This window comes from Rhinopithecus roxellana, chromosome 4 (assembly GCF_007565055.1).
Source record: "Rhinopithecus roxellana isolate Shanxi Qingling chromosome 4, ASM756505v1, whole genome shotgun sequence".
Classification (NCBI taxonomy): Eukaryota; Metazoa; Chordata; class Mammalia; order Primates; family Cercopithecidae; genus Rhinopithecus; species Rhinopithecus roxellana.
Window position 1 is genome coordinate 123,950,446 of NC_044552.1, and position 23,491 is coordinate 123,973,936.

The window sequence follows — 23,491 nt, forward strand, 5'->3', positions numbered from 1 at the left end:
TTATAATAACCATTCCACGTTCCTCTTGCTGTCTTTCAGCACCTGAGCTGTTTGGGATAACCCAGATTTTCAGCCCTGGGTCCTTGTTGCTTCTGCTCACAGGCTATGCGGTACTCACTTTTATGACTGTAGATGGCAGCATTATCAGGTCCCCTCCAGGTCATCTCCCTTTTACTTGTGTATGAGCATACCCCAACTTCTGCTTAATAATTACCTCAATCAACATACTACCTTGGCCCTAAATGACCAGTTGTAGTCTTAAAAACGTGATTGTTTTCCTCACTTGAATGTTGTCTCTAAATCACCTTGAGAGATGGAAAAAATTGTACAAATGGATAATTAGGTGTAATTGTGAAATACTGCACTTTGTCCCCTTACTTCCCAAATCCAAGTTTCTTTCTGGCTGTAGGTGAAACAGCACCCTGGAGTGCTGGTTCTTTGAGACCATAAAAATCCTATAGGACAGCACTTCAGTTTCCCAAGATGCTTGTCTCCCAGGTGGTGCCAGGATTGAGTCTCAGTAGGCCATAAACATTCTAGAAGTCCAGCAGCTTCTAGATAACAGAATGCATGGCAGAGCAGTGAATCCCATTGTCCTTAGAACACCGTTAATTTTTTTTCTCTGTAGTTTCTTGATCAGAAGCATCAGTGTGTGGAACACCTTGATTGTGACTAATTGGTGGACTAGGAGTCTGGTAGAAGCATGGGGTGGGGCGAGTGGGGACAGGCGGCAGGGGGCGCAGTGGGTGCTTAGAGGATGCATAATAGAACCCAGAGTAGTACCATTGAAGTGAATATAAAATTCTGCCTCCTCTAAGACGGAAGGAGCACAGTTATCTTGTCACCAGCTAGCTGGGTCAACCCTCAACAATGTCACATCACTAGTTTGCTTTTTATTTTTAAATTAGCACGTTATTCAAAGTGTTTGTAAAGATAATTAGAAAATAAAATGGGTAAAATCATCTCTGTAGAGCATATGGATATGCATCTGGGAAGTCCAAAGGATGAATGAAAACATTAATACAAAAAATCAAAAATAATTTACTAGGGTATAACATGAGATTGCTATTGCTGCAAATTGGTGTATGGCAATGCCCATGGTCATGTCCATCTGAGTAAGGGGAAATCCATATTGGTGAGCCTCCCTCTGGCTTTTGTTCTGACAACCATTGCTAGTTTATTATTTCACTGAACAAGTGCTTCAGGAGTTGGGGTGAGGGATAGGCTGACTGACATACGTAGAGCAAAATGTAGAAAGGCTGTACCAACAAGAGAACACCCAATTCATGGTGAACAGCTTGGCTCGCTTGGTTACCTTGTACCGTTGTGTACTCTATCCAGGGCTCAGTAGCAAGGCCAGAATGAGTCCTCAAAAGGATGGTTTTGCTCCAACATTCTGAGGGACCCCTATGTTTTTCCTGTTGGGATTTGCCACTAGTTTTCTTCAGTGCCCTGAAATTACACAGGCTTGGTGTACCATTGGATTAGCTGAGTCATTAAAGCCAAGTTGTAGATCTGCTTATACCACCACTTGAACTCTCTGGATGGCCTTTTCTTTTTGAGAATTGAAGCTGAAGCTGGTAACCATTGGGTCATTCAGTAAAGGGTGGAAGCAGCATTAAAAAGTCTGTTTCTCATTTGTACTTGAGTCTACAAAGAAAAGCACTTTGCAGAAGTATGTCAGTTATCTACAGATTAACTCACGAAGATTTTTCACTGAGGAAACACTGCCCTGTATTTTCATGGCTTTATTTTCTACCTGCTGGCTTACTTATGCTTTGCAGACATCTAAGAGTACATGTTGCTTCCTGCTTTTCTGGTCCTAAAAGCAGATGTAACCAGTCTATTGGACTAATGTAGTGTCCTGTAGGAGGAGATGATCCGTATCCTTGACGACGAAATTGTAGTACAGAGATAGAGAGTGTACATAACCATGAGATAAGCCTGTGAAGGCTTGCTGATGTCCCATCCCATTGATAGTAAATCCTTCCTCATGTTCTCTGTCTTTTAGGATAGAGCAAAAAGTATTTGCCATATCAGCAGGTATATACAAGTTGCTAGAGATTGTGATGCTCTGTTGTAGTACATCTATCACATTTTGAGGAACATTGCAGTTGGAGTCACCACCTGAATAGCTTTTGCTAGTTGTCATGAGCTTTAGCCTTCTGCATCCTCCAGATAGACTGGTTAAATGGGAATGAGAGGCATGTCCACTCCCTGCTCTTTCTGTCCTTTGTGGTGGCATTTCTGAGTAATTCCCAGGGAACAGATAATGCCCTTGGTTTTATTGTTTTATTAGAGTGGGTCCCCAAGGAGTTCCAATGATTTCTTTCTTCCATAAGAGCCCTTACTTAGGGAGTATGAGTGAGAACTGGGGGTTGCTGAGTATATCTGTTATCTGTTCAGAAACCGGAAATTACCACATAGTGGAACTAGGCACCCACTGGGCCTGTCAGAATCCATTTCTACTCATTTCTTTAATTGGCTGAGTAATTTTATATAGCATTCATGTAGTGTACTTGTTTGTACTTTGCAAGATTGATATGCATTTCAGTCCTTTTTGTGCTATTCGGTTTATTCATGAATATTAAAGTTCCTATTCTTGGCCCATTTTTTTTTTTTTGTTATACTTTAAGTTCTGGGATACACGTGCAGAACGTGCAGGTTTGTTACATAGGTATACACGTGTCTTGGCCCATTTTTCTACTGGATTGTCTGACATTGTCTAAATTATTTCTAGTTGACTATTGCTCCGTCTTTCTTATATATTATGTAGTCTATACCTTTTGTTTTTAAGGCTTTTGGTTGCAATTATATCCTCAACTGCTTTTCATAATTTTTACTGATCAGAAATGTGAAAATTTAATTATCAGTGAAGTTGAAATTTTGTTATATATACATTTGGCTTTTGTAAATTGCAAGATTATAACCTTTGTCCATTTTTTGGGGGGCTGTTTTTCTGTTACCGAAAATAACTACCATTGTAGTTTAACCTCTTTCCTCTTCATATCTTGCAGTCTCCCATGTGTATATAAACACACACTTACATAAGTACTTGTGATATATGTACACATTTTTTATATAACATTTAACAAAGTTCTTTTATGTAGTCAAATTTGTCAATATTTTCCTCTGTGGGTTTTAGTTTTGTATCATCCTTAGCTAATATTTTATGTCCCTTACTCCAAGATCATATATAAGATCATATGATAAAAACATTTATATTTGTTATAGCAGTTTAATATTTTCAATTTTACTATTTAAATCAATGGTTTCTTAAAAATGTATTTTGCTATATGCTGGGAGGTAGGGTTCTTTCTCCCCCGCCCAAATGGTTAGTCAGTTTTCCTGGTGTCATTTATTAAATAATTTATTTTTTCTCACTTGCTATGATTTTTTCCTAAAGAACATTACCGTTTAGAGTTGAGAGAAACACCTGCCAGTAGTCTGTCGATGCCCATACTACAGTTTGTTTTATCAATACACTTAAGAAAATAAAGCCCCTATAAGGCAGTTCAAGAAAATCTGTTGAGGTTGAGAGGGAATATATAGCTAATCACAAGCAGCCATAAGTTAAACACAGCAAACAAAATTCGTTCATCTTATGAAAGGAAAAATCAACTCCCAAAAAGCAAAAATAAATTCCTATTAAATTAGCCAAATGCTAACAGTTGCTATATGCTTTGACTCCTCTCTAGTCTTTCTGTTTTTCAGCTTTGACTTAAAAGCAGTGTTTATTACTTCATTCCCAGTGACCAAAACTTATCCTGCATTTTGTAATACTTTATCGTTCCCTTGAGCATGTAAATAATGAATATTTTTAAAGCATTTAAGCTATATAAGTAAACCACTCATTTAAATAAAAAGAATGGGGGGGTTAGATTGTAAGAGTTCTTTGGATTTTCAGATTGTTTCTACTTGACGTTTTATTTATGTACCATGACATTTTATTTATGTCCCCACACACATAAAACTGTATCGATCCTCCCCTTTTGTGTAGAGCCTTTTTTTAAAAAAAATTGCAATAGTCGTAGACTTCCGGATTGTGAGTTTAACATGACTTTTAAGCCCTGGACTTCTTATTTTAAAATTTTTAAGGACTCTAAACCTCACAAAATATATATAAAAGTATAGTACAATGAACCTTTCATCTGGATTCACCAGTTGTGGGCATTTTTCAACTTCTGTTTAATGTGTTTTTTACTTTCTGTATTCAAATTTCTCCAATTGTCCCTACGATTTTTTTTATAGTACTTGCTTTTTCCTGATTCAGAATCCAGTCAAAAATCATGCAGTGTCTTTTGGGTATTTTAATTCTTTAATTTAGAAAGCATCCCTGTCTTTGTCAAATTTTTTCTTCCCTTTTTTGACATTGACTTCTTTAAATGCTCAGGCAAGTTATCTCGTAGATTGTCCCACAATCTAGACTGGTCTAATTTCTTTTTGTGATTAGATTCATGTTAAATATTTTGGCAAGAAAAATCCATAGAGCATATTGTGACTTTCTCACTGCAGCATGTCACAAGGTTCATAATGTCAGTTTTTTCCATTCTCACTGCTAAATTTGGTCATTTGTTTTCAGACAACAGATTTATATATGATAAAGTTATGTCTTTTGTAATTAATGTCATCTGTGTGGTGGTAATTTAAGTTATGTGAATGTCCTGTGATTTTAGCATTTTTTGATGATCTTGCTAAAATCAGTTATTACATGGATAATTGAAAAATGATTTTTTCTAATTCTATTATTCCTTTCTCATTTATTAACTATAACTTATTTACATTATATTCTAATGAAATGTGTAATCGTTACTTATTTTCCTCACCATTTTTATGCTAGTAGCATTAAAGTCTGTGTGCCATTGTATTTAATATCCTGATGGGAGAAGGAAGAAGATAGTATTTTGGGGTCATATGTGCATTTTCACAAGTTAACATTCCCACACAATTTCCTCTTAAAAATTAATTCATTTTTGTTACTAATTAGATTTAAGTAAACCGTTTATTCTTTTTCCCAGTTAATATTTTCTATTTTCGTCTTTGTTTTTCTGTCTGTTTTCAACTGCCCAATTGCTTGTACATATTTTTAACTCATTGTTTCTGTTGCCTTAACTTTTGTGACAATTAATACATGAATTTTCTATTATAATAGCTGTAGAAATACAAAGAACTCTGAATCAACTTGGAACACCTCAAGATTCACCTGAATTGAGGCAACAGCTGTAAGTATCTAGTTAAACAAATAAAAGAGAAAGGAAAAACTCTATTGCTATTATTCTGTTGCTTTTACAGTATGTAGTGTTATGTTTATTGGAGGAAAAAAATGGAAAACCAATGGAGTTTTCCTGCTACCTTATCCATACATTTGTACCAAGCTTTTGTGTAGATTTTTCCCTGTCTGGAGTAGGAAGGTGTTTTTATTTAAAAAATCTGGCAGGCCGAGGCAGGCAGATCACAAGTTCAGGAGTTTGAGAACAGCCTGGCCAATATGGTGCAACCCCATCTCTACCAAAAATACAAAAATTAGCCAGGCGTGGTGGCAGGCTTCTGTAGTCCCAGCTACTCAGGAGGCTGAGGCAGGAGAATCTCTTGAACGTGGAAGGTGGAGTTTGCAGTGAGCCGAGATCACACCACTGCACTCCAGCATGGGCAACTGAGCAAGACTCTGTCTCAAAAAAAAAAAAAAAGAAAAGAAAATTCTTTGATAGGCTTACCCTATCAAAGCAGAATTTCTTTAGTTGCATTTCTTATAGTTTTTAGGTAGGTTGTTTTTGACAGCCGTTGAAAAATTATACTCTAGTATCTCAATTTATGTGATTTACTTTCCATAGCTAACAATCCCTGCAGTCACCAGAGTTTAATTTGGTTTAGATCCAGTACATATCCAGCTACGTGAGCTGTCTCCCCACAAGTTTATACCTACATCCTTGAATTTCAGAGAGCATTAGCTTCCGTTTAAAAAAAAAGTTATAATGAATTATGTAGTACATATTCCGGTAAATTAACAGCATTGTTAGAAGACCAGCAGTCATAGCAATAATATTTTGTCTGTGGTATGTTACGGATTTTACAGAGTATTTTTACATATTTTCTCATTTAAACCTTACAGAATTGGAGTAAGAGAAATAGACCAAAAAAACTGTTTCCATTTTGTTCATGTCTCTTATGGGTTTAATGAGTTGCCCAATGTCATTTAAAACTTAACTCTTAAATTTTATTTCAGTACTGTTACAGCTGTAAATTTCAAGTCACATATCTAGTAAGCGATACTTCTAAATAACATTAACTGTAGAGGGAAAATTGCAAAGAGAATGATATTAAAAGATAGGTAATAGGAATTCATATTTTTAGGAAGTACAATTTGAAGAACTTACAATTATCTCTAATTTATATTTTATTTTTCCACAGTGGGTAAGTGTCAGAATGGTAAAAATGCTCCAAACCACAATCCATTAAACTAAATTAAAATGGAATAGAAGTACATAATTCATAATAGTTCTAATATTTTCATAGAGTTAATAGTGAAGATTCTGAATATATATCCGTAGTCACTAAGAATTTTTTTTTTTTTTTTTTTTTTTTTTTTTTTTTTTTTGAGACAGGATCTCATGCTGTCACCCAGGCTGGAGTGCAGTGACTTGATCACGGTTCACTGCAGCCTGGACCTCCCAGGCTCAATCGATTCTCCCACCTCAGCCTCCTGTGTAGCTGGGAATACAGGCATGTCCACCATGCCTGGCTAATTTTTGTATTTTTTTGTGGGGATGGTGTTTTGCCATGTTGCCTGGACTGGTCTTCAATTCTGGACTCAGACAGTCCCCCCACCTCAACCTCCCAGAGTGCTGTGATTACAGACATGAGCCACCATATCGGGCCTAAGGTCTTCTTTTTAAAACTTTGATTATATTATGATTTCCAGAGATTTACAAAAATGCATTAAAGATAGGGTATTTGGTAAATAGAGATAGAAACAGATTTTAATTACCCTTTGTCAGCCAAATACAGATCCCTATTCTTAAGCATATTCTTATACAATATCTCGTTATTTTAAAGGACCCTAAGTGTGACCAGACCATATTTAAAATGAGATGAAATATATGAGAGGTACTGATGTTGTAATTTGTAAAACATCACAATATGAGCTTTTTCTTTAGTGTCATGTTTTCAAATTGGAAATCTTTTCAATTTATAAGCTAGCTAGATAAAATATGGGTATGTAGTCAGCACTCTGTAGCCATAGATCGTATGTCTCCAGATTCAACCAACTGCAGGTCAAAAATATTCAAGAAAAAAATAGCAATACAATAATAAAGAAACAAAAACTGAACTATAAAATATGGCCACTATTACATAGCATTTACATTATTTTATTGGGTATTACAAATAATCTAGAGATGATTTAAAGATATGAGAAGATATGCATAGATTATATGCAAATTATATACCTTTTTATATCAGGGACTTAAGCATCAATGGATTTAGGTATCCACAGGGGTCCTGGAAGCAATCCCCTGCAGATACTGAGGGATAACTATGATTTACTTCTTTTATTTATTGTGTTCCTTCCCTTTACAAGGAAATGCTATTATTTTTTCCAGCGCAAACTTAAATAATAGTAAATTTGTATCAATATTGTCTCTTCCCTTTTTATTTTTATTTTTATTTTTTGGGACAAGAGTTTTCCTCTGTTGCTCAGGCTGAAGTGCAGTGGTGCAATCTGAGCTCACTGCAACTTCCACCTCTCATGTTTAAGTGATCCTCCTGCCTCAGCCTCTCAAGTAGCTGGGATTATAGGCATGCACCACTGCACCTGGCTAATTTTTTTTATTTTTGGTAGAGATGGGGTTTTGCCATGTTGGCCAAGTTGGTCTCAAACTCCTGGCCACAAGTGATCCGCCTGCCTCAGCCTCTCAAAGTATTGGGATGACAGGTGTGAGCCAGTGTGCCTGGCCACCACCACCTTTTTTTTTTTTTTTTTTTTTTAAGTATCTGTAGCATATAGAGAATAGCATCTATTCACATAGAGAAATAAGAGAGGCCAGTTATAACTAGATCTGGGAACTGGGCAAAGTCTAAGGCAACAAATCTTTTCTTGCTCACCTGACCTTCCAGGTGTGAGATGCAGATTAAGGATTGCCACATCCCCAGTATCTCAAACAAAGGATCAGGCATCCGACAGTCTCTCCTTCAAGTTCCCTCTGATTTGAGTCATCTGTGTTTCTAAGTGGTCATTGATATTGATTTCTCTAAGCTCACCTACCCTGTGTCAGTGAAGAACCTGACACGTAATATTTGCTCAATATTTATCAAAGAATAGGATATGAAATTTTTTTGATAGAGAAAGTTGAGAGCCAGTTTATGAAAAGGCAATTTTTGTACAACTCTTTTTCAGTGTTGATTCAAATGGCAGAGTTGTAGCTTAAAGAAGTATATTAGTCCTTTGGTTGTAATGCGTGTTTTCTCACTTTAGGCAACAGAAGCAGCAGTATACTAACCAGCTTGCCAAAGAAACAGATAAGTACATTAAAGAGTTTGGATCTCTGCCCACCACCCCCAGTGAACAGGTATCAAGCTGTAAGACACATTGTTGATGCATTGAATGCGAAAAAAACCAAATACGTTGTAGGATCTTTGAACTGTTACGCTAGAAAGGAAATTATGCTAGAAAGGAAATCAAAAATAATTCTGTTTGAGATTAGTTCACAGAACACAAAACTATATTTAATTGCTCAGGTAGTATCCTGTGGTTCAATAAAGCAAAAATTATTTCCATGCATTTGCCCTGACCCATAATTAAGTAAGTTCTCAGAAAATGCTTCCTGAGTAATTATTTCCTGGCCTTCCGGGGCTGAGTGCGTGGAACATGCAAGCTCATTCAAGATGTGAGGTGTCCTGGGGGCACATATTTATTTCCCTGCTTATTTAATGGAAGTTATTACTTAGCTAAAAGTATAAGGCTTTATTTGCCTGAAAAGGAATTACTTTAAAATAGCCTCAAAATAATGAGCTAGTTTTTAGCAGCATGAAAACTTGAGGTGAGAAATCCAGCATAATGGGTCTTTTGCCTCCAGTTAAATATGCTCAGTATTTGACATACTATCAGAATGTTGTTGAGAGTTAATCCGTAAGGCCCTGTAATTGAGGAGCAAGTGAAAACTTCAGGATTAAATAAAGAACCAACTACTGCAAACTGTTTTACTTCACAGCTAGATTCTAGTTGGCTTTTTCTTCTCTTTCCTGTAGCGTCAAAGGAAAATACAGAAGGATCGCTTAGTGGCAGAGTTCACAGCATCACTGACAAACTTCCAAAAGGTTCAGAGGCAAGCTGCTGAGCGAGAGAAAGAGTTTGTTGCTCGAGTAAGAGCCAGTTCCAGAGTGTCTGTGAGTATTTTAAAAGACATTCTAGAAACGACCCTTACTTCCTAAGGGTCCTATCAAAGTCTATAGTAGCATAATTTTTTAAGTCGTAAAGATCTGTGAATATCTTGGAAATCAGCACTTGAATATTCATTTTTATGCTTTTCTGTTCCATTTTTAGAGAAGATGATAATTATATATTACTGTGATTTTTTTTCTGTGTCATTGTACAGAAGCTTACAGATTATATAAAAATACAGAGACGTATTTTGTCAAAAAAGATTAGGGATCACACCGTGAGTAGTATTCTCACATTGTCTTGGTACGGAGGCTTTCTGTTTGTGTACACGCTAGTATAGAAAGCGCTTTCCTCCTGGATTACACCAAGATGATGGAGATGGATGGCGCAACTCTGTTGTGTGAATATTGAAAATGAACATGAGCCTGGAGAAAATAAATGAAAGGAAGCTTTACAATAGAATTTTGAATTAATTTAATTTTAAATTCCCTTACAAACTATCACAAGTTTTCTTATTCATTAACATATTGATTCCAAGACTACATTAAGCTTTAACTAAATAATACTTATTTGACCCTTGAGAATGTTTAGTGTTTGTCTACTTAGAATATAAAATTACTTATAATTATGTTATTACTTGAAGCAGTTGACCTGAAAAATTAGAACAAGAACTTCTTTCTCTCTCTACACACACAACATATATATACACACACACACACACAGAGACATGTACATAAATCGTTTAGATTATTAGGGAAAATATGAGTGTTGTTTATTTTTTCTCATTTTTGCTTTCTTTGCCACTTCTCATTCCATCCTGTTACTAAATTATTCAGGGCGGTTTTCCTGAGGACAGCTCAAAAGAAAGGAATCTTGTATCCTGGGAAAGGTAAGACATACAAAACACTTTACAGATCAGAAGGTAATTTTTCAAAGTTTATACATTAAGGCCCCTGGAACAGAATTAAAGCTTTCAATATAAGTTGTTTATATGTTGAAAACAGAGTAAATTTGAAAAAAATTTTAATTATAAAGTATTTATCATAAAATATATAAAATTTTCCAAATAAATGTTTATGGACTTAATTAATAATATAGACTTTCCCTTATATGAGGTTTAAATCAGCTAAGAAGAAATACCCAGTTGACAAATACAGCTTCCAATAATTAATAACTCTAAACTCCTGTTAGATATAATGATATAAGTGAAATGAAAAATGAATAAAATTTTATTCATGTATCTGTTATATTCTTAGAATTTTTTAAGTGAGTGGTTCTGTGACTTTGAAGAGTAAAACGTCCTATTTAATGAATGTATCTTAAATAGGAAATGAATCTCATTGTTTTGAATACCAATCTTTGTTTTTTCCACGTTCATTTTTTTCTGTTAGCCAAACGCAACCTCAAGTGCAGGTGCAGGATGAAGAAATTACAGAGGATGACCTCCGCCTTATTCATGAGAGAGAATCTTCTATCAGGCAACTTGAAGTAAGGCTTACATTGTAGACTTGGGCTGCTACTCTGTTCTTAGTGAGTTTGTTCTCAAAATGCTTAGGTAATGCTGGGAGAGGGCACGAGAAAGAAATTTTTTTTTTTTCTTTTTGAGACAGTCTCCCTCTGTTGCCCAGGCTGGAGTGCAATGGTGTGATCTCGGCTCACTGCAATCTCCATCTCCCAGATTCAAGCGATTCTCATGCCTCAGCTTCCTGAGTAGCTGGGATTACAGGCATGTGCCACCCCACCCGGCTAATTTTTTGTACTTTTAGCAGAGACAGGGTTTCACCAGGTTTGGCCAGGCTGGTCTCAAACTCCTGGTCTCAAGTAATCTGCCTGCCTTGACCTCCTAAAGTACTAGGATTAGAGGTGTGAGCCACCATGTCTGGCCCAGAGAAAGAAAATTAATGTATCAGTTTGGTAGCATTTGTAATGTATAAATTAGAATAATTCCTTTTTTAAAAAAATAATATTGTCCTTACTGTTTGTACTAGGATGAGGGAACATACTCCCTCCTACTGCAGCTTTTTAAAAATTATTATTATTCTATTAAGCCATCTATGGACTACCTTAGTATTGAGAAAATACCAGTGTAGAGATAAATGTCTGTCTGAGAGTCTGGATGTCTTCCCAGGATACATGATACACATCATACGTGCATAAGTAAGACCTTTTATAAAGCCTTCAAAGAATTTTATTTCTCTTTACTATGTTTATGACATCAAAGAGATCTAAAAGATTTATTAAGTCATAGCTCTTATGGAACCTACTTAGTTCCTAGAAAGAAGGCTAATAATAGCTAATAGTGGCTACAATTTATTGAAGACCTTCCATGTGCCAGACACTGTGGGATGAATTCTTTATGTTAATTATCTCATTTAGTCCTTATAAAAACTTTATGAAATAGTTAATTGTGTCATTGAAGAAAAGTAAATTTATATTTTCTTTATTCACTAAATTTATAACTTTTTTATTCAGTAGTGACATTTCACTAATCCGTTGCATGCTCAAATTATTAATGTGAGACTTTAAATTTACATCTAGTGTTTTCTTATTTTAAATTGTCAAATTGATATGTAAATTTTTACTAGAAATATGTGCCAAGAATATTTCATACCCTTGTAAGTAGATACTGCTTGTGGTAATAAAACTATCAGATTGTATAAAATGAACTCAGCAATCCATGGCTCTTCTCTATTATATATAGATCCTTTATTTCTATCCTGCCTCACTCACTTGGTATTTTTAATGCCACAGACTTATTTTAGCGAGCTGGTGGCTATTGTTCAAATTCCTCTTAATTATTGTCAGATATTTTCCTGATGTTTCCAAAGTTTATGTATTATATTTATGTATTATAGATGCATGCTCACCCATGTGTGAGTAGTGGTTTGGGTTTTTAAAATTTTTCCTCTTTTGTGGAATGGGGACTGAATTTCTGATTATAATAATATATGCCTTCTTCTCTTAGGCTGATATTATGGATATTAATGAAATATTTAAAGATTTGGGAATGATGATTCATGAACAAGGAGATGTAATAGGTAAGACCTGCTGACTTAGATTCTGGAGGTGAGAGCAAGCTACATGCAGTTTACCTGCTGTAACTTTCTCACACAAGAGTAACCACTTTCCATCCCTTTTTTGGTTTCCCTGGAACCAAAAGCATGTCTATAAAACACAGTAAGCATCACCCTTGGCATTATCTAAAACAGATCTCATTTTTGACTCCTGCTGGTTGAAATAACCAGCTTGATTTATTTCAGAAGCCCAAATTTAATCAGGGCCTACTGCTGCCAAGACCATAGAAGGCACCATGAAACATTATTCCAGCTTATTTCCAGGGCCTCCGATTTTAGTCTTAGTCCAATTTAATTGTCATCATGCTAAGCACTTTTGGGAAAACTTGTGGTATATGTAACTGTGCATGACATCTTGTCTTTTAGGTATTAGGGAATAGGTAACCATTTGCCTAGTCATTCATTTTAATAGCTTTTTGGCAGATGAATTTAGTAGTATTACATAGAATTTAGGAATTCTTTTTAGAAGTGATTTTTTTAAGTTGCTAAGAATCCCTTAAATATTGAATGTAATAGCATTTCAATTAGGGGGTAGTTGTTAGCATTCATCAGGATCCTGACCGTCTTGAAATCTGGAGCTATCTATTGGTATGTCTAAAGATGCTTTTAGTTTATTTTCTGAATTTGGTCCAACTGAAATATTTGCATCTTTACTTCAGTGTAACTATTTTTTATCTATTTTTACCCTCCTCTGTATCCCCATTAGATCACAGGGTAAAATTTCAAAAACTAATTTATTCATCATCCAAAATACGTTGAGTGGCTACTATGTCCAGACACAAATCTAGGCACTGGGGATTCAGCTGAAATTAGATAACAGATAAAATACCCTATCTCAATTGGTCTTATAATGGGAGGAAAGATAATTTTTTAAAAAGGTGAGAAAAGCAAGTAAATAGTGATAAGTGATGGAGAAAATAAGGCCAGGGTAGAGGGATGGGACTGCTGGGGTGGAAATTGTTGCTGCTTGACACAGGGTAGTCAGGTATGACCTTACTGATAGGTGACATTTTAGTGAAGCCTTGGTATATGTAAGGGAGTAAGTGAGAGAAACTGTTCCAGGCAGAGAGAACAGCAAGTACAAAGGCCTTGAGGCAGAAGTGTAGCTGACATTTTTAATGAGCAAGAAGGAGATGGAGATCATGTCCAAGGGCAGGGGATGACGTCATTTAGGACCCTGAGCTGATGTAAAGACTTCAGGTTTTACAAATGAATGAGAAGCCAAGGAGGATTTGAGCAGAGGAGTGCTATAACCCTGCTTAGGTTTCAGAAGACTCACTTGGCTGATGGAAAAAGACCAAAAGCAAGGAGATCACCTAAAAAGCTATTGCAGTCATCCAGATGCACAATCTTGTTGGCTTGGATCAGGATGGAACTAGAGGGATGGTGAGAAATTAATGGATTTCACATATATTTTAAGTGGAGAGCCAAAAAGATTTATTGACTGCCTGGGTATGAGTGTGAAAGAAAGAGTTAATTTGAGGGTGATGCTAAGGTTTTAGCTTGGCCCACTATGATGGTGGAGTTACTATTTTCTGAGATGGGGAAATCTGTAAATGGAACAGGCTTAGATGGGTATAAATCAGTCATTTTTGAATATGTTAAGTTTGAGGTGCCCCTTTACACCCAGTGAAGGTTTTCTAGACATTATTAAAGTGAATATGGAGTTCAGGGGAGAAGTCTGGGCAGGGAATCTAAATTTAGGAGTGATCTGTGTACACATAGTATTTAACACCACAAGATTGGGTGAGATAATCCAGGAATTAAGTCTGGATAGAGAATAGAAGAGATCTGAGAACTTAGCCTTGGATCCTCTAAATGTTTAGAACAGTGTCTTCAAACTACATGTATTCATTTATGTATTGTTTATGTTTGCTTTTGCACAGTGAAGGCATAGTTGAATACTCGTAACAGAGATCATACAACCCACAAAGCTTATTCATTCTCTAGCTCTTTGCAGACAAAGCTTCTTAACCTCTGATTTAGAGCCCAGACAATTGAAGCAGAACAAATAAAAAAGACTAAAGAATAGCCAGTGATGTGGAGGAAATCCAAATGAATGTATCATCCTAGAAGGGAAGGGAAAAAAAGTGCTTCAAGAACAATGGCTGGTCAGCTATTTCAAATGCTGCTGTGTCAGGTCAAGTAAAATGAGGATTGAGATTTGACTACTGGATTTAACAATGTGTAGGGATAGGTGACCTCAGTAAGAGCTGCGTTGGTGAAATAGTGTAGGTGAAAGCATGATAAAAGTAGGCCCAAGAGAGAATGGGAGGAGAACAGTGGTGGATACCAAGTATAGATGACTCTTTCGAGGAGTAAAGAGGGAAAGTGAAACAGAGAATGCAGGCATAGCTGCAAAAATGGATGTGGAGTAAACGAGAGGTTTTTGGTTTGCTTGTTTGTAAGGCAGGATTGATGGAGGTGATCTACCAGGGAAGAAATATTGAGTAAGAGAGGGAGGGAGTTTGCTGGACTGAGGTTTTTGAGTTAAATGATGGGAAATATGATAAAATGCACAAGTGGAAAAGTTGGCTCTTGCTCGGGGTATGATAGTTCTTCTTGGCGACAAGAAAGTTGTCAGGGCACACAGATATTGCATGTAGATCGGGTCATGAAAACATGTGGAAATGTCTTCTGATGGTTCCTGTTGCCTCAGAGAACTAGAAATGAAGGTCATGGGCTGAGAATGATAATGCCGGAGGAGGCTTGAGAAACTTGAGGAGAGAAGAGAAAGTATGACATAGTCTTTCAGGAATCAGGGAAATGAAGTAGACCTGCTGGGCTGTCATGACTTTAAAGTGAAACATGGTTAATCCCTTTTACATCCATTATCAGCTGCATGAGTACTGGTTGGGGTTTTGTCATATGACTAAAGTGGAGGGGCAAGGAGCTGGGGATGAGTGTAAGCTGAGGCTAAGTGATTGTCCAAGGACTCTAAGGCTAGGGTAAGGAGGGAAGTGAGGACATGCCATATGTGAGGGACAGTGAAAAAGTGGTAGGATCAATGAAAGTTGAAAATCGTTGGAGCCAGGGAATTAGAAGGAGTGAGCTCTAGAGATAGAAGGTGGTAATCAGAGAGTGAGACCCTTCAAATTGAGATTATGGAACAACTGCAGTTATTGGAATGTCAGGGTTTGGGATGTGACCATGGAAATGGGTGGATGAGGAAAGGTGTTCATCTTTGGAAAAAGTATGGTCAGTGAACTGAGAGGCCGGGGTGTTAGAAGGGTCAGCAGTTGGATCTTGAAGTCACCAGTATGTATAAGAGAAGTATTTGAGAGAGCATCAGTGAGTCAGAGGCTAAAATATTCAAGGAATGAGAAGAAAAGGCCATGCAATTTATAGATGTCTGCAACAAGGAGGGTTGGCTGAGTTTGATAGCATGAGATTTAAAGCTGAGAGTTGGTAGGGAGGAAGAGACGAGGGTCTCATGCTTCAAAATGACACCCGTTCCACCTCCAGGCCCCTGGAGGGTGGGAAGAAAAACTGCCACCATTTGAGAAGCCTGCATGGGCCCTTGGTGAGGGCTAGATTTTAGCACAGAAGTATGTTGATGACCACAGAGTAAATGGTTTTCAGCACTCTGTATTTACCCTAAATAAATATTGTCACGTGCTTGCTACTGAGTCGGCCATTATAGAACACAAACTAGGTAGAGCGTCGGTATTATGCTCCAATAACTTAAAGTACACTCCATTTACAAAGACATAGAGGGAAAAGAAATTGAGAAACATTAATGACTAACATAATGAGTGAGGGATCAAGTTGTAGCATTTGGGTTTTTCTGTTTGTTTCCCTCTGAGGAGATAATATTCTTTGAAAGGTCAAGGTGCCAGTTTTTATCAGCAGTAGAAAGAAGAGAGTTGATCTCTTGTGCATTGGTCTTGACATGGAACAAGCTGTGAAGTTTGACACTGAGACATCCCTTGTGCTGACACTAATTTGATAATGTCAGGGTGACAATACTTTTCAGGGGTTGCCAGGTAGAGCCAGAGTTGCTCTGTACTGAAAATGATCAAGGTTCTGTTCTACAAATGCTTGTGTATTGTTTGGATCACCTGAAAAATAGTATAGGTGTACACTATAATTCTTACAGCCATCTTAAAAAAAATTCAACTTTATGATATATTACGATTAACCTTTGAATAATGAGCATATTTAGTCTTACCTTGAATGAAATCTAGTGATTTGTTACTACCGCATCAATACATGTTTAACACATTGGCGTGTGTGTATTTTATTTTACAGATAGCATAGAAGCCAATGTGGAAAATGCAGAGGTGCACGTTCAGCAAGCAAATCAGCAGCTGTCAAGGGCAGCAGATTATCAGGTAATTTAATTGTGATCGATTTTCTTATAACTTAGCCTTTTCATGTGTGTGTGTGTGTTTGTGTTGGGGAAGCAGGGAAAGATTAGGTTTAAAGTGGCTGAAGATGTTAAAAATTAAAATCCCATGGAAGAGAAGTCTGTTTAAATAATACCAGTCAGTTTAGAACTGGTTTTAGCCTTTGTTCTTCTCAGGGTTGAACCAGAATTGTTGGCCCACGGGGAGAGAAAGTTTAGTGTTTGGGCCGCAGAGACAATTCTAGGCTTTTCTGATGGCCGGGGATCTCAGATGTCGTTGTGACATTTCTACTCAGAAACCTTTTTGTAATAGGCCTCTCCTTCCATTTCTTGCTGCTCCCTTTTACTTTTTCTTTCTGTCATTGACACTCTGGACTAAAGAACAGAAAACCAAACACCGCATGTTCTCACTCATAGGTGGGAACTGAACAATGAGATCACTTGGACTCGGGAAGGGGAACATCACACTCCGGGGCCTATCATGGGGAGGGGGGAGGGATTGCATTGGGGAGTTATACCTGATATAAATGACGAATTGATGAGTGCTGACGAGTTGATGGGTGCAGCACACCAACATGGCACAAGTATACATATGTAACAAACCTGCACGTTATGCACATGTACCCTAGAACTTAAAGTATAATAAAAAAAAAAAAACAAAAACAGAAACAAATTTTTCCTTGTCCTAGAGAGATTGCTTCAGGTCTTGTGGAAATCGTATTAGCTTGGAGTGTCACTGTTCATTATATATTCTGTCCACATGCAGCAGACCCTTCACCAGGAATGAATTTATTTCTTGAGTCGGGTTAATATGGGGAGCCCACATGCATGTGTCAAATATAAATTATGTGTCAAGTACTATACAAATATTAGAACTATCAACTATTAATACATCATACAATATGCAGACCTTTGATGTTCAGCATGGATAAGGCCAGGCTCTTTGGAAACCCCTAAATACCATGTAGCATTTGATTTCCTTTTTAAAACTCCATTCCGTTGTTGCTGTCATTCATAATTATCGTTTTTTTTTTTTTTTTTTGCCTTATTAACTTTTTTTTTTGACACAGAGTCTGGCTCTGATGCCCAGACTGGAGTGCAGTGGTGTCATCTCGCCTCACTGCCACCGCTGCCATCTGGGCTGAAGACATCCTCCTGCCTCAGCCTCCCGAATAGCGTGTACCGCCATGCCTGGCTAATTTTTGTATTTTTTGTAGAGATAGAGTTTTGCTGTGTTGCCCAGGCTGGTCTGGAACTCCTGGGCTCAAGCGATCCACCCATCTCAGTCTCCCAAAGTGCTGACTTTACAGATGGGAGCCACCATGCCCAGCCGCTATTAACTTCTTATAAACTATCTAAGATATTGTCACCTTCTCAGACATTTTCAGTTGCTTTTTGCTTTTCTCACTAACCTTAGAAATTGCCTTTCATTTCACAGTCCATCTTTTACTGGACAAATTACTGCATATTCAGTGATAAGTAAATAATAATGAAGCTGTATGGAGTTTGCTGAGTTACAACCAATGGTATTCACCAACAGTCACTCCCGTTTATTATCTTTGTGCATATCAGATACGCAGCTCAGTGGAATTAGTATCACTATATCACTGTGTCATGGACTTTAGGTATCCCTCATGAATAATTGAAAACACACACACACACACACACACACACACACACACAGATCTGCAAATGCCAGAAGTCTTATGGAGCTGTTAGCATATAACTGCCGAAACTTAACAGGATCCATCAGTGACTAGGTTCACGTGGTATTTTATTTTGCTTTTGGATTTGGGGGGAATGTGGATATATTGCCAAGTTTTACTCTTTCTCTTCCTTGTGGAAGGCCAAGCCTACAGGAAAAAGCACATGTCCCAAGCTACACCCCAGGACTGGAAGCTGCCCCCAGGCTTAATTCCCCCAGTTCCCAAAGCGGGGACAAGATGGCTAAGCAGCACAAGTGCTGAGAAAAGAGGCAGCTTTCCAATAGTTCTGTTTGGAAGCCTTGATACGAAGGTGATACATCCGCGTATTACCACATTGCCCCAGAGTCTCATTACCCCACACTAGGGAAGTACCCCAGGCATCAAGTACACCATTGTGGGATACCCGTGATGACTCACAGGTACATTACACATGTGTTTGTGGTAACCAAGTGGAGTCTGGGAACAATATTTATGCATGATATTGAAATTTTAGAGAAATTGTGTTTGATATATGAGGAGTATTCACTGGAAAAATTAGATGAATATGTGAAATATTCAAACTGTGGTGTTCAGGGTAATTTCAGGCTCAGAAATGTATCTTTTTATAAATATTTTGGTACTTCTACTTGACATAAAGTAAATTTACAAATTTTTCTACTTTGTAAGAAAAAGGATTCCTGCATGTTGATGTGAGATACAAACGCCATTAAAGAAATACAGAAATCTACGACTGGACCAGGAATGAAGAATGAAACAAAATTCTTAACCATTCGGTTTTCAGTGACAGCATTATGATTGTATTTGCTCTGTGGTTTTTACTTGTTTGTTGAGATTTTGAATGTAGTTTCCCATTAATATTAAAGAATGAGAATGATTTTGGAAATTCATTCCAAAATCCTTGTATTTTGGAAACAAGAAATATGTGTGAGGGGCCGGGCATGGTGTCTCAGGCTTGTAATCCCAGCACTGTGGGAGGCTGAGGTGGGCGGATCATGAGGTCAGGAGATTGAGACCATCCTGGCCAACATGGTGAAACTCTGTCTCTACTAAAAATAAAAAAAAAAATTGTCTGGGTGTGGTGGCAGGCGCCTGTAATCCCAGAGGCAGGATAATCAATTGAACCTGGGAGGTGGAGATTCCAGTGAGCCGAGATTGTGCCACTGCACTCCAGCCTGGGTGACAGGGTAAGACTCCGTCTCAAAAAACAAAGAAAAAGAAAGAAAGAAATACATGTGAAGAAAAGTTGCCAATTTATACTTACTGATATCTTCAGATAATTCATTTTTAAGAAAAACTATAATAAAAGGTAAAGAATGTTGAAGCTCTTAAGCTGTTCTGTTTTCATACATAGGTAACCTCAGTCTCTTGTTTAAGTCAGTAACTTATTCATGGTGTCTTCTTTCTTAAGCTCAGCCACACCCTTAGAAAAATTACCAATGAAAGTTGAAAAATTGCTCCCTTAATTGTAGCATTAGTTCAATAATTTTTTTGAAAGAATATTGCCATATATATTAAAGAGATTTTTGAGAAACAAAAAACGCAGTCAAAAATTTGAGGGCATTATACTGCTACTGATTTTACTCTAGAAATGAACCAAATTATTTTTAGTTGCTGTGGAGATACTCCACTAAATCTGTAAACATGTTTTTTTGTTTTTGCATCTGCAGCGCAAATCCAGAAAAACCCTGTGCATCATCATTCTTATCCTTGTCATTGGAGCTGTGATCATTGGTCTCATCATATGGGGACTGAACCGCTGAAGTTATGAAGGAGCACGCTGTTGCACTACATTGTCTAAATTATGTAGGAAGGTTCCTGTAATCATGTTTTTTTTTTAAATTATTATTTTAAAGCTATTGTATAAACGATGGTTCCCATACTTTGTTATTTTTATTGGGAGGTTGGGGTGGTTCCTTTGGATTAAATCTGATATTTTCTAATACTGAAAGATTTTCTAAATATCACTGCTGACATAACTGCCATGGTCTTCAATTTAATAGTTGTTAAGTTTTTGCCCACATTGCATATGCCTTTCATTTGTAATTTATTTAGCCTGCTTGACTTAGTTTTGGGAATTTGTAAATTTAAAGGTGTGTGTATTCTGTCTGCATCTCCCTGTCACTGTGACACACCTAGATTTGTGTTACTTCAATTAAAATTCTCAAATTTAATTTTGATTTGCTTCAGCAGGGAAAATATTCTCAATAATGTAAAATAATTAAGGTCTATTCATGGGGTATATTTTTCTGGTTCACAACAGCACAAAGTGTCTTTCATTTTTCTGTTGATTTTCTTTTAAGATCCTTTTTACTCTGAAGTCGGTGAATACTTTTCTAGTTTATTTGATACTCCTTCTGTGTATATATTAAGCTTTTGCTGTAGATTGCCTAGTAAAAATTACTAAGGACAGGTTGTTTTTACATATGACCTATTTAAGTCTGATGTTTACTGGGGAAAGTGTAGTTACTACAAATGTTTAACATCATTTGGAAAAAGAGTATGAAAAACCAATACCAATTCCTATCGTGTTTGGATTCTAAAGATCCCAGTTTGTTATTCCACTAAACTAGTTATCTTAACCATATCATCTGGTTTTGTGGGCCATTATTTACCTTCCCTTATGTCTTATAGAATAATGGCTACTATTTTTAGGTCCAAATTACTTTTGGAAAGTAACTTTCCCACAATTAACTGTTTTTGCACGCCCGACACTTAAAATTTAGTGTTTACCTTTTGTGCCATCCTTCATTAGAAAAGCAATTGGATGTTTGCCAGTTATCTCACTTCCCTTTTGAAATCAGTGTTGTTTTAATGCACTAATCTGAATTCTGTAAAGAGGATTATCTTAGTTTATGCTTTGTATTTTATAATGTTCTTGTATAGCAGTTCAGTACTGAAGGCAGTGCTTAACTTAGCAAGCTCTGAGACTTCAAATGGGAACAAATAGTAAGTAGCTAAGTAAACCATATCTTTGCAACCAAAATAAAGATGAGTTAAAAGGTATCTAGTTAGGCCTATTTCATGAGAATTATGCTCTGGTGGGACCACAGGTCACCTGATACTTAGTGCCGCGCTGCCTGAAACCTCAGCATGGAGACGTCACCACATGCACTGTGGCCATTCACCATCTTTCTGGAGCACCAGTTCACTCCAGGTTTTTATTTTAGGGTGTCACCGATTTTACCTACTTTGTCAGACTGATAGAAGTTTCTTTGCATGTCAGAAAAACTCCATTTTTTTCCACAAAAGGGATTACACAAAACTCTTTTGTGAGTAAGTGGTTGGAACTCAGAGACTCCTGTTGCCAGAATCAGACCGCCCTAGAACAGAATGGACAATGCAGGGAGGAGAATTCACACAAACAGTGCCTGTTCTGAGGCCCGGCCAGCCCACCAGGCCTGCTCGAATGTGGTCTTCAAGTGCACAGAGGCACATGAGGTTTCTGGTGATAAACCAGCATCTTACTGCTGTTTTAAAGTCCCGGCCCCATGACTTTCACCATCAGTTTAGTTTTTTCGCTGTACTTGATAAAATGTTTATTTTCATACAGGTCGAGTACATTTACTTCTATTCATTTCACAGTGAGTACCCAGTAACAACAAAAGCACTTAAAGTTGGGGGGCATGATTTTAGTACCTTTATTTGAAGTGTAATCATTTTAAATTATTATTATTTTAACTGGGGCAGTGATCAGTGGTTTAAAAAGGAACTTTAGTGGTTTCAATTCTTTTAAGAAACATTAATTTTGAGGGAAAAACTTCCCACAGAATATTTGGAACGTAAAAGTAGTATTAATTAGAAAAAAATTAAATAAGAAACATAGTATGGTAGCCAAATTAAAAAAAAAATTTGAATTTTTCTGTAGGTCAGTTTTAGAATTGCCGTGAAAAGTGAAGGTTGCCCTGTGAAGAATAAGATTAGAGTTGTTGTCATAACTGACGGCATGGTGAGTCCATTTGAGTCAGACTGAAGAATTTCCTCCTCAAGTGACTATACATTTGTTTTTGTGTGCTCAAAAGAAATTCTCAAACACAGATTGATATTAACCAGCCAGGTACATTGAATGACAATGTGGCATTAAGTATTTGGCTGTTGTATTCGTCGTTAAATACTATGGTCTTGCAATATGATTGATGGTAAAAGAGTGATGTCATATTGATATAGAGTAGCTTGTTTTTTTAGTAGACGTGGGACCATCTCTTTTACAAGTACAGCTCAGTCTAGGACAGCCGTGGATGCAGTGTCTGGAGTTGGACCCTCTGAGCACGCTGGCTGCCACAGTAGCATCTGCATCGGTGACCAAGGACACTGCACTTTGAAGAGGTCACCACTGGGTCGTTTAGTGTCTCCACCGCTTTTGTTAAAAATCGTAAAATTTTGTACACAAAAAAGTTGTGTTTTTGAATATCAATTTTTTAGACACACCTACAATGATAAATAAGTGCCTTTAAAGGCCCCTCTTTCCTTGAAATACATCTGTGGTTTAGCAAGGAAAGTACAAAACAGTTTATGTAGTTGGTATAATCTTTGTGTCTTCATGTAGAAAAATGAATGTCATAATAAAATATAAAACTTATGTAAAGAAAATAAAGTCATTGTCTACCTTAATAGCTAAGGTTCACAAGGTAACTTATTCAACATTTATTTTTTTTGAAAGTCAAAATTGAATTTATTTCTTTCACATGGCTGGTTTGCTGCAATATAAAGTTTCAGAATGGGTTGAAGTAAATTGAGGGATTTGAGTTGAATGACATTTTCAAGTTCATTTAAATATGATAAAAATTCGTTGGTGGTAAATAACATCTGTCTTTCCTGGAAAAAAAAAAAAAGTTGTGTATTTTCATGATTCAGTTAAAACAAAAAATAAACCTGTGAATCCCAGGCCTTTTTAGTCCTCCATAACATTTGAACAGTTTGACTCATCAGCAAAGAAATCAAATTTTAAGCCAATGGGAGCCTGAAAGTGTTACAATATACTGCTTCTTTG

The 23,491-nt window shown here is 36.9% G+C and overlaps 1 protein-coding gene across 1 annotated transcript in view; it reads left to right on the forward strand.

Annotated features, from left to right (window-relative positions):
• Window positions 1-23,114, forward strand: part of STX7 (syntaxin 7) — a 54,904-nt gene extending 31,790 nt beyond the window's left edge. The window contains exons 3-10 of the mRNA XM_010357899.2: window positions 5,153-5,222; window positions 8,471-8,564; window positions 9,244-9,381; window positions 10,213-10,265; window positions 10,768-10,864; window positions 12,342-12,414; window positions 16,702-16,784; window positions 20,172-23,114. Of these exons, the coding sequence (XP_010356201.1) occupies window positions 5,153-5,222; window positions 8,471-8,564; window positions 9,244-9,381; window positions 10,213-10,265; window positions 10,768-10,864; window positions 12,342-12,414; window positions 16,702-16,784; window positions 20,172-20,264 (701 nt within the window). The 3' untranslated portion in view covers window positions 20,265-23,114. The remainder of the gene's footprint in view (window positions 1-5,152; window positions 5,223-8,470; window positions 8,565-9,243; window positions 9,382-10,212; window positions 10,266-10,767; window positions 10,865-12,341; window positions 12,415-16,701; window positions 16,785-20,171) is intronic.
• The last annotated feature ends 377 nt before the right edge of the window (window positions 23,115-23,491 follow it).